At 44.5% G+C, this 12,184-nt stretch overlaps 1 protein-coding gene across 10 annotated transcripts in view; it reads left to right on the top strand.

Annotated features, from left to right (window-relative positions):
- Window positions 1-12,184, top strand: part of ADAMTSL1 (ADAMTS like 1) — a 639,880-nt gene that overhangs the window by 481,821 nt on the left and 145,875 nt on the right. For all 10 annotated transcript variants that reach the window (XR_002104654.1, XM_019554877.1, XM_019554882.1 and 7 more), the window contains 2 exons: window positions 681-828; window positions 5,167-5,251. Coding sequence is in view for 9 of the 10 variants with exons in the window: in XM_019554877.1 (XP_019410422.1) it covers window positions 681-828; window positions 5,167-5,251 (233 nt within the window). In the remaining variant the exon portion in view is untranslated. The remainder of the gene's footprint in view (window positions 1-680; window positions 829-5,166; window positions 5,252-12,184) is intronic.

Genomic DNA, 12,184 nt, shown 5'->3' with positions numbered 1-12,184 from the left:
TAGCCTCTCCTCATAGGGCCTGCACTGTTGTCCCCTGATCATGCGAGTGGCCCTCCTCTGGACCCTCTCCACGCTGTTACTTTTTACTGTCATTCTCTTTGGTTAATGCTCTTTAGATGTCTCCAGTCCAGCTATCTCTGAAGCCTGGTTTCCTGAGGAAAAAATGCTGTATCTTACTAAGAACAAGAAATCGGACATGAGAAAATGTTTGAAGGAATGAAGCCAAAATGGTTTCTCATTCTGCATAGTGCCATCTTCCAAAATATCTTGGTGTTACATTCTGTAAGTTCTAGTACCTAGTGCAAGCAGAAGAGAAGCGGCCATAGCTGAAAATGACAAGATGTTAGTAAGCAAGTCAGATATGGAATTAATGACCAGAGGCCAAGTGGCCACTGCTGAGAGTGGTATTGGAGTGACACTACGCGAAACTCAGTAGCCAAATGTCTAAAGCAAACTGTACAAAACAGAAAGGAAGAAACAGCAACTGTCGGTCAGCTTTTTCTTAACTGGTCAGTACCAAATAACATGACTGATCTATCATCTATGTGACCTGTTTCTGCTCCCAATTTTGCCCTCTACTGCTAATACATTATTCTTGTATACAACATTTTTCCCTTGGGGATTTTTTTTTTTTTGTATTTACTGCATATATGAGATTCTGTGCTTATTCTTTCTTTCAGTGCACTATAACATGTGGACAGGGGCTTAAATACCGTGTAGTTCTGTGCATTGATCACAGAGGGATGCACACAGGAGGCTGCAGCCCAAAAACAAAGCCTCACATAAAGGAAGAATGCATCGTACGCACTCCTTGCTATAAACCCAAAGGTAGGGCTCTTCCACATAAAATAAATGATTTTGCATCTTGGTATCTTAACTACACTTTCCTGAGTTCACCTGAATGCAGTAATTTATGAACTGCTACCCACCAGACTCTGCCATTACTGCACCAGTCACTGGCATCCTGTAGCTCCTTAATAGGCTCCTGTTTTAGTATTGTCAGTTGTGGACTCAGCACCCTAGGGCACCTATGCACATGATGGACCTCTGCTCTGACACGTGCTAATTAGCCCATGTTGGAGCAGACTCAATTAATTGAGTCTACTGCAAGTCTGCAGGAGCATGCTAATAAGACTGCTCCAGCAGCCTCTGCATCACATGTATTCAGTGTCCCCATGTTTCAAATTGGCTCCCGTCACCATTTTGAAGCACAGGAAACTGAATACACGTGATGCGGTAGCTGCTCAAAGCCACTCTAACTAAAGCCCCTCTTCCTGCCCCTAGAGCACATGTATAGTAGGGGCATGTGAAGAAGGCCCTATTCTATTTGGATTCAGATTCGGCACGAATCAGGGACAGTAATTTGATTCATTGATTCAGCTCGCTGTCCCTGACTTGATTCGGCCGAATCTGAAGATTCGATGCTGAATTGGAGAATCAGTGATTCAGACATAGACACAGCTTTAAATGTTTTTTTCTACATGCCTCGAGGTACCAGGTGCAGCTCATGAACACTGCAATGCTGGGGCAGATGGAGCATCCCATGGAAGCATGGGGGGCCCTGTGCATGCTCAGTGGTGAACCCGGATGTGGACTGGAAGTGCTTTTGGTCCACTTCTGGGTCTGCTGCTGAATGTGCTTGGGAGCCCCCCACGCTTCTGTGGGACACTCCACGTGCCCCAGCATTGCAGCATTTATGAGCCGCCTGCTGTCTAGAGGTATATAGAGAATCACCGAATCTTTCCAATTCTCTCTGAACCAATTCAGTGGGTTCCGATTCAATTCAGAGAGATTAAAAGGTCCTCTGATTCAGTTCCGATTCGGAAATTCAGCCACCAAATCAGGCCAAATCTCCACCAGATTAAATCAGAGACTGAAGCTTCACACAGCCTAATGTATAGATGCCCCTAGAGAGGAAGTCCAGATTCATCTGTGGTGTACTCCAGCTGAGTTACATTGTCCCTGTAGCACTTTGCTAATGGAAGATAATATTTAAAAAGATCTTTCCAATCATAATAAAGGATGGAATTAATTACAATACTGATGTAGTATCAGAGCAGCTTCCAATCGTACATTATATAATGTAATACTGAGTGGTTCATTCTTTCTTTCATCTCCTCACAAAAGGAGAACCACACATGCCATGTGTTGTTTTCATCTGAAGACCTTTTTTTTGGTTTGGTTTTAAATGTAAACTGCTTCAGGTTCAATGCTTCCATATGTATCAGGTGGTACAATTTGCAGCCCCATGTTCCTGTGGCCTTGAATGCTGCTAGAGATCGATCCAAAAAGAGATGATTTATTTAACAAGCCTAACATTATTATAGCCAATATCTGTAGAAAAACACATATCTTCTGTCCAATACTTCCTCCTACCTTACTATTGCTTTTTGAAGCAGGGTTAACACAGGTCAGAAAATCAATGATTCCATCCGGTTGACCCAGTAAAACAGAAAATAAAGAACAAATCTTTATCTTAATGTTCTCTGTATGAAATAGAAGGGCAAACAGCAGTTTTAACTTAACTTTTTGAAACTAGCCTCCCCATCCCCCTCGCTTCTCCCCCTTCCCTTCCTGCAGACAACACTACAGTTGCGGGGGAGGGGGGGCTACTCAATCAACTCCAAAGGGTAGCTCCATCTCTCCTCCCCTTGCCCCTCCACCCCAACCCAAGAGGCTAACAGCATTATGTAAAGCACCATGAGTTAGAGCCAGGGCCTGGGCATTTGTCAGTGCTGACTGTGTACAAGACTAATAAAGGATCATTTGGTACATTTCAGGGCTAGGTACAGACATTCAAAAAGCCCAAAACAGAATGGATCTAAGTTATGTGGTTTTCTGTAATCGGTTTAGTTTAGAATGGTAACAAGCAGAACACATTCACCCTTTGGTTGTGAGAAGACCTCCTAATCTTAGACCAGGTTCCACCATTTTTAAACCAGTCTGTGTGTGCTGAACTTCTGTTCTGAGTTTAGACTGGTAGAAGCCTGTATCTGGCCCAGAGTGCATGTAGCTGAAATATCGGTTCTTAATATTAGAAGAGAATGCAGTGCTTAGAAGAGAATGAAGTGCTCCTCTTGTCAGTTGCGTTGAATAACACAGTCTAAGAGTTTGTACCATATTAAAAACAGAAATCTGTTACCGAAAGGTGAGCTATTCTTTTATCTCTAAAATGTTAGCTTCTTCATTGAATTACATTAGGAATTTATTTTGTTTCCTTATATGTCAAATCGCACCCCTAATACAGTAGTTCATTTTATAATTTAAATTATTGGACTTACTCTACTTCCATCTCTTCCCACATCCACACCCCAAAATGAAAACTTATAAAAAAAGTAATTTTGTAGTTATCTGCATAGAAGAGTATATTTTGCATTTTGTAAGAAGCAGCATTAAAAATGAAAGCAAAGTAATAATTTCTGGCTTTCCAAAGCCTGTAATATAAGCTGTATGGTGTATAAATAGACATCTGTCTTACATTTTTGGATAACAAATGCAGCAAAATACAGATTAATCTAAGAGCTGTTTTGGCATATATTCATCCTTATACAGCACCAGTAAATATAGGAGAAAAGGATCCTAGCTAGTTATTTCTGGTAATGAAGGCATAACAACTCTACTGTTGTGCTTTTCCCTCCCAGCCACTAATTTATTCCCAGGAACCTTTGCATTTACTTGTCTGCTTGCATTGTTTGCAGTAGCTAAGATGTGGTATTGCAAATTATGATCCTTATAAATTACTAATATCGCTACTGGCAGTTGAGGTAGTGTCATACAAAATTTCCAGTACGACATGCACCAAATACCTGAAAATTTTCATTCCTTTCAGGTCAAATTAACCCTTAGCTGTAGGCCAGCACAAGTGGTGTTGTAGGCTGGCATTACTGAATCTAGAAGGCTTAAATGGGACTGAAGTGGTAAAGAGACCTGACCCTGGTTCTCATCCTTTGTATTCAACTTTGGTGTTCCATGCTATTTTTTTCTAATGCTGACCAAAAATACTCAGTAAAAATTCAGAGGTGACTTGGAGGAGTAATGCCTAATTTGCTTTCAGTTTATACCAATGTAAAGCCAGAGTGGTTCTATTGAGTTAAGCACAGATTGTCCAAAGTAATGCCACTGTGAAAACAGAATTTAGCTCTCAACATGGACTTTTTTCTTCCCCAAAACAGCTTATTATATTTTATGCAGATCGTGGAGGGAGGGAAAAAGCAGCTGTTATGTTTTCCATCAAAAATGACAGATAAAGTATCCAACTCATTTTTTAAATCCACACAGTTGATGAACTGATAAGCTTAAAGGTGAAGAACATCACTGAACTATTTTGTTTTGGTTTTCTCTCATTCTTGTGGTATCACTCATCAGACCTGGATTTTCTTCAATGTCATAATCTATCAGTTTAATGTGCCTTGTGAGGCTGTAACACTTAAAGGTAGATAGGGTTTTGGACACTTGATCAATGCAGTGTTAATGATGGTCTATTATGGAGTCAATATGGGTTTCTGGGGATTTTTTTGTCCTCTGCTGAAAATAGTTTTGGCGTGAAAGCCAGCACAAGGACTTATGCATCATATAAGCCTCAATTAGGCATTAATTTTGAAAGCTTACATGAGGTTGAAGTGCTGCCAGCCCCCCACACAACATTGAACTTCCTCCTTTGTGACTTGTGGAAATGAATTTGATGCACTACACAATGATTTATTTCTAAATGGTAGGGAGAAGGACTAGAGGCTCAATGTATTTTGCAAATTCAGAAAAACAAAAGCCATAATATGCAGCTCAAAATATTCAGGTTCTACAAAATGACTTAAAATTGGTTTTCCCCTTTGATTTTCAAAATGAATGGTTTCACAAGCCAACTTGGATGTGAATATTATTTTTGAAAAAAATGCTTTGCTGAAATGTTCACCTGCACAGACTATACACATAATTAGCCAAGCTCTTTCTAGAAATGTAAAAGCAAAAGCTCTCTTATTGACCATATTTCTTCAAATATTGTATACTCCAAGAAACAACAGAGTCTCTCACCCTTTCCCTGTTCTCTGCTGTTCACCGTGCACATGTACATTTGTAAATACAGGCACATTCACTTACAGAAATGATCCCCATGTCCATAGAATTGTTCCTGCATGTTTTCTGTTTTCATGTGCTTTGTATGTTCCACAGAGAAACTTCCTGTAGAAGCAAAGCTGCCATGGTATAAACAAGCTCAAGAGCTGGAAGAAGGAGCTGTGGTGTCTGAAGAACCATCGTAAGTCTTAAACCATAATTCGTTGAACACAGCCTATTATGAGGTTGAAACTCAAAGCCTACACTGAATCATCATTCAACCTTAAAACAGCATGCAATTCTTTCCTTAGGTTATAAAGGCCTTATCCAACTCCCACTAAAGCCAGTGGATTTCACTGAAGGTTGTGTCAATTTTCAGCTAAGTTGGAGAAACTGAGTTCATGACTTTACTCAGTCCCATCGCCCTTCCAGGGGTTCTCCTATGTTTGCAGTAGCATAAGGATGGTTGGGTGAGTGGGGCATGAGCCCTAAGCACTGCCTAAGGGTGGTGCCTCACTGCACCTTCTGGCAGTGGCTCTGGTTCTGGCTCTAGCTGTGGGGAGGGCAGAGTGGCAGTAGTGGTAGGAGTAGTGGCCAGAGATGTGCCACTGTTGGGGGTGATATTTAAATAGCTGTTTAACATATATGTCACTGGCAAAAACAGGAGGCAACATCCTGCTTCCTCCGCCCACCCCCACACACAGAGGAGTTATGCTTTTGCCTAGCCCAAGACCATTTATAGTTCTTCCTCTTATCACCTAAGCAATCTAGACCTTGGTGAATACTCTGTTTCCCAGGGAACAGGTATTGTCCTTGCACCCCACTGCAGGGCTATCTGGATGGCAGTTTTGACTGCATCCATAAATGAAAAGTTAACAGGTTTGGGGAAGGGAAGTATCTCTGCCTTTTTCTGTCCCAGCTGTTCTCCTCCCCCTAATTTTTTACAGCCTGTGTGTGCTTATGCTACCCATTTGGAAAAATCAGTAAAGTAAAGAAAAAACATCATTTATAGCAAGTACTGCAACGTAAATTAAAACTGCATTGGTTGAGTGCTGCAAACAGTATGAAAAAGTGGGATAAAAACACTTCTCAGATGCAGGACTCACCTTTCAGGTACAAGGGATGGAAGTTTTAAATGCATCAAAATTGCAGAAATTTGCTACAACTAAACTACTACATGCTGCACAAGCCAATATTTTGCTTGACTGCTTAAATAGATGAGGAATTATGAGCAATTTTAAAAGCATCAGAAAATCAGTTCAAATTAATTTATATTGTCATGTTCTGACAATTAAACAGCCTTAACATAATTAATTGGTATGAAAAGGGAGGTATAATAAAAGTAACATAACTACAGCTCTTAGCAACCAGGCTTAGAGGCTGAAGAGACTGTAAGGACAAGGCTTTGGGGGGAGGTGGGGTTCAGTAAGAACTGTAGTGAACATGCCTTGTAGTAATAACAGTGCGCCTGTAGCTTTAGATAGCTGTAGGCACACTTCAGAATGTTCTCAGTGCAGTTAAATTTGTGGGCTGAGTACAGACACTTGGGGAGGTTAAATCAGGCTCAAAATGACTGCCTGATTTAAGCTTAGCTTGTTCTGGTGCTGACTTTACACTTACAGACCCTGTCTCAGTGATGGGCAATCAGTAAGTGAACAGAAGTTCTGTGCATACAAACCGTGTAAAAATTGCAGAACCCAGTTTAAGATTAACCTGGATCTATGTAGTATCAGATTTACCTGATTTAGATCAAACCAGTACATGGAACTTCCATCCATGTACTGGTTTTCCCCAGGACTAAGAAAATCCAGCCACTGACACCAGCCACAGGGCTGCTGTTTTCCCATTCCCCACACTGGGCTATTTTTTGTGCCTCCTGGCCCTTTGCTTCCCACTACTGACTAGCCAGCCCTCTCAACCCCATCCCACAAACCACTGCAGGTACAGCTGCAGTTGTGGGAAGAGGGATGGGGGTGTAGGTTTGCTTGGGGGGACCCCACCCCACCCATGGGTCATTCCTGCCCCCCCACACGCCTTATGTGTCATGTCTGCCCCCCACCCCACCCTTGGGTCACACCTACCTTCCCCCCCAGGCAATGCTGGCCCCACCCACCCCATTCATGGGTGACATCTGCCCCTGATCTACTGCCACCTGCCCACCCCCCATGGGTTACACTGGCTCTGCCCAACCCACCTGCAGGTCATACCAGCCTTGCCCACCGCACCCCAGGTCACACCTCCCCCATCCCTCATGGATCACACCTTCCCACTGTCATCCCCCTAGCTAGCCCCTCCATCCTGACTTACCTGATATTAGGCAGCCATTATGATCTGATTTAACCTCCCCTGAATGCCCTGAATGTCTGTTCTTAACCATGGTGCATCACACTGGAACTACAGCAATATAAGAGGTTGATTAAATGTTATCCTTTATGCAGTAGCATTGCCGTTTTAGCATAGTTAATGTGAACTAAAGTAAATTATAATTAGAGTACTGATAGAGAGCAAAGGAATGTGTAATATTGCATTCAAGGCAATTGCATTATTATACATTGTATATAATATGCATTGTTGCTGCCAGGCCAAGCAAGTGTCATGTCTGCCCCCTCCACCCCACCCTTGGGTCACACCTGCCTTCCCCCCCCGCCTCCACATTGTGGCAGGGTACTAGGTGTGCCTGACACTTTAAGGCCCTGGAGCTGGCAGCCTCCAGGTGCCTAATGAGGGCAGCCATTTTAGGCTCAGGGCTGCCTATATAAACAAGGCAGTTTGGCTGCTGGAGGGTGGGCAATAACATTGCCTGGCCTGAGGGCTGCCAAGTTTCATCTGGATGTAAGGGAGGAGCTGTAGGGGATGGTAGGAGGCTCCTGGTCCTGGGTACGACCGGAAACTACACCCTGCTGGGAGTGGGTGGCCTGGTGGGGCTCCCAGTGGTGCGGGAGCCCCCAGGAAATGCCAAACCAGTTACTACCCTGGTGGAAGGTGGGTCAGGGCACCTTAAACCCTAGCCCTCACCTTAGGGTGGGTCACGTTCCACCGGAGGTAGTTGTGGGGGCGCAAACCCTGAGGAGGAGAGTTGGAAGCCAAGTGTGGCCAAGGCCGCCTGAGCCCTGTGGGGGTTCAAGACCCCAAAGAGGAGAGTTGGGGCCAGGCATGGCTACAGCCACCTGAGCCCACCTGTGGAGGGAAGCCCCGAGACCCCAAGTAAAGGGGGTGTTACGAGCAGTGTGGAGCCCCCAGTGTGAGGGGGCAGCATGTGGAGCCCTGTGAAGGGAGAGGGGGTCAGCCAGAGAGAGAGAGAGAGCTGAGTCCTGACCCCAGTAAGTCCTCCAATGTGGGGAGGCAGAGTTTGGGTCGAATATAACACCAGTAGTAGTACCATGACCTGCTGCCCAGGGGGGAGTGAGAGTCCCTTGTGAGACCTTGAGGCTCCAGTCATGGTGTGAGGTAACCCCAGCTCCCCACATCTGTGGAGGAGGACCCAGAGGGGGGGACCCTGGGATAAGAGTATGGGTCATGCAGCGAGGTCTGCCAGAGCTTCCCCTGACTGGCCCAGGCGGGGGCCAGGACCAGGAGGGTCAAAAGGGCAATGAGGCTCACTGAGAGGGCACAAGAGCCAGGGGCCTGGGATCCCGACTGGCCTGAAGGTGGGCCGGGGCTAGTGTGAGTCAAAGGTCCCAGTGAGGGGACCACACCCAAAGGAGAACCGGTGGCAGGGAGATATATGGCCCAGTATGATGGCAGCAGAGTCACCTGAAGGGAGGAACTCAGTTAGGGATCCTACAGCAGGATTCTGGGCCCCATCGTGGGGACTGACATCATGATGTTTTCAAATGTGCCATCAGCAAGGCTTGGGCTGCCATGTAGGGGAGGAATGGAGCTGCAGATAACGCCCCCTAGCAGCAGGGCAGAAAATGGGCAGCCTCCTGCCTAATTACATCTATTAACCAATTAAGACCAAAGCGTGGTGGGCGGGAAGGCAAGTGGTTTGCCTAAGAACAGGTGGGCAGGCCACGCCAAGATTGGCCCCGGTAGGCCCCCTGTTGCACACATATGTATATACACACTGTTATACACACATATATTACATTATATATATATGTGTATATCTCTATATACATATACACACATGTTAATGGCAGCTGTAGTCTAGATAACAATGTGCACACTGATGCTATTTGTCTTATGAATTTTATGTTTTCATTTATTCATTAATGCCAAAAGTAATATAAATCTGTAAGCATTAATTTTTAATTTGTGTAGCCCAGTTTTTGTGCTCTTCAATCTTTTCTCCCCACCCTATGAAGCTGTTTCTCAAAGTATGTATTTAAGAAGTTATAATTACCCCTTTAAAGCACAATGAAACTTCTGTATTGTCAGCAAGTTTATCGAAAAGTCATCATATTGCTTACAATGGAATATGATCATGTTATGAAATGCAGACCACATTCCTGCTGGAATGCAATGGAAAAAAGAAACTGTGACTTTAGACTATTGACAAAAGATCTAAGCTGAATTTTGAGAATTAATTTTGACATTGTTTTAGAAAAAATAATCTTCTAATTTACTTTTTATATTATTACATTCTGTCTCAAATATTAATACAAGGAATTTGTATATGAGAGACCTACCATATTATAGCAAAAGGTTATGGATAAATTGCAGAGAAAATGCTGAAGCAGCTTTTTGAATTTTGAAAATGCTGAAGCAGCTTTTTTGAATTTTATTAAAATAATTTGGAAAAAATATGGGTATGTGATTTATTATATAAAAAAAGGCTTTGGGTTACAAAAAGAAAAGAAATCCAAGCATTTAAAAGTATTTAAAATGTGGTTATGGCACATTCTAATTCAACAGATCTTTTACGTTTGTGCAGATAGTTATATTTGCTTATTTACTGATCAGATTAAGGCCATGATCAAGCACAAACTATGCATTTACACACCCCAGTCTCATGAGGGAAATTAATGTTAGTCAATCAGTAAGAAATAATGTTTGGTAATACATTTAAGAGTCAATGCTCCCTTAGGTAAACTGAGGCTATGGACAAGTGTTACTTTTATGCCAGGAGAAGCACCTTACTCCCAGAACAAAAGCTTAGCATATGCAGGTTCAAGGCATTTCTCAATGACGAGAAATGGCTTTTTTGCCAAAAAATTAAAGCATTTCCTATCACAAAGATCTCACATCTCTCATGCCAGCTTGAGTGCCTGTATGCCTCTTTTGGGTCCTGAGGACCCATATCCCATTGTCCTCTGCTTTTCCTCATGACCCAGAACTGGCTTTTTGATAATCTGCATAGCAGCAGATTGCCAAAGAGCCATGTTGGAATCCTGCTGCTGCTGCTTGAACACTCCAAAAAAGTCCCTGGACTGTTCAGGCAGTGTCACCAATGCATTCCCCCTCCCTGCCCTACTGAGCAGACACAGGGTGGGGAGCAGGGTTTGTTCCAGCGTTCTGTCCTAGATGTCCCCTGAATAGGTCATGCCACCAGAGGCAATGCTCTTCCCAGTCCTGCTGATAAGCTCATCAGCAGCATGGTGGGGCATTATCTGGGGCTTGAACCTGAAACGGTTCCAATCACGACAGTGCACAAAACTGGGGTAATCCCAGTCTGTGCAAGGGGTGGGGGACATCTTCTTGTAGCTTGAACCGCTTCATTAAGCCCCAGCAGGGTTCAAGCCACAAAAGGCAGGCTTCTGCCTCTTACTCAGAACTGGATCTTTGTGGGGTGGCAGGATTAGGTGCTGTGGCTTGAAACCTCCAGGGCTCCCTGGGGAGGTTCCAGGTATAGAAAAGTGAAATGCTTGCTGAAAAGATTGTGTAGTTCTGATGGGTTTGAATATAATCAGAGTCAAATCATGCCTGTGTAATTTCCTACTATGCCACTGCCCTCCTTAAATTTTACTTTTTACCTGGTGTCTACACAACATTAGACAGCGGCTAGTCAGACATGCAGTTCCTATTTAGGCCCCTAACTGCCACTGATTTTAGTACGAATTACGTGCCTAAATACTTTTATTTATCTTGGTGTTGATGCCTTGTGAGCACGACTTTATAGTAAATGTAACAATTTCACTATAAAATTATCCTTTCCCTCTGTTGGCTACATCACTTATTGTCTTTGCTCATGTGCTAAGTTTCGAAGCTTCTAAGACAGGGGTTGCAGCCCCCAGCATGTGTGCCAGAGCATGGCAGGTGAGGCCATTTTACTCAGCATGCCACAGCCATCCCAGGCTCTGGGCAGCTACCACCGGCCACGGAGTCCAAGCTGCTTGCAGCAGGACACTGCAAGCCCTAATGCAAGCAGCCCAACTCCATGACAGGCAGCAGCAGTCCAGAGCTCAGGCCAAATGTGGCAGGCAGCTGGGAGGCTGCAACCAGTGCACTGGGACCTGGCCCAACTCCGTGACCAGTGGCAGCTGCACACATGCCTCAGGTCGCAGGTCAGGGAAGGTGCCTGGGGCAGTGCAACAGCAGGCCGTTCTCCACTGTGTGCCTAAAGGTGTGTGTGCAGCTGCCTCTGGCACAGAGCCCAGGCTGCTCACAGCAGGTGGCAGGCAGGCTGGAAGCAGCTATACCAGGGTTCAGAAACATGGCCTGCTTCTGTGGTGGTGGCACCTGCACATCCACCTCAAGATGCACTGCAGGGAAGGGGCTGTGGCTCTGGACCCTGGTGTAGGCTTGCAGCTGCTCTGGGGTCTGCAGCCCCGGCCTGACTTATTGCCATCAGCGGCTGCATGCATGCTGCACTGCCATGGCAAAAATTGGGCCCCTTGTGGCTCCCCTACCATCTGCCCCTGGCATGCCAACATCTTCAAAAATGTTTTCAACCCCTGTTCGAGGAGCAGCTAGTAGCTCCCTTTTTATTTCATAGGCTTACAGTGCTTTGTCTGATCTTGTGATTGATTCATTATTGTTAAAGCAGGAAGGGAGTATGATGATCCTTTAAAGCAAGAAAGGGACCATGATGATCCAGGTGTTAGAAATGGAGTATTGTTAGAAATGCACAGTTTGCATCTCGCACCTGATAAGAAAAAAACACTGCCAAGGACTTTTTTTTCTTGGCCAGCCTTGCCACAGCTCTTCTTATACTAAATCACAGACTCTCCCCCAGCCTCCCCCTAGCCTTTCT

Source organism: Crocodylus porosus, unplaced genomic scaffold (genome assembly GCF_001723895.1).
Source record: "Crocodylus porosus isolate Cpor-Errol unplaced genomic scaffold, CroPor_comp1, whole genome shotgun sequence".
Taxonomy (NCBI): domain Eukaryota; kingdom Metazoa; phylum Chordata; order Crocodylia; family Crocodylidae; genus Crocodylus; species Crocodylus porosus.
The sequence above is the reverse complement of the archived record's forward strand: the minus strand, read 5'-3'. Positions and strand labels throughout refer to the sequence as shown.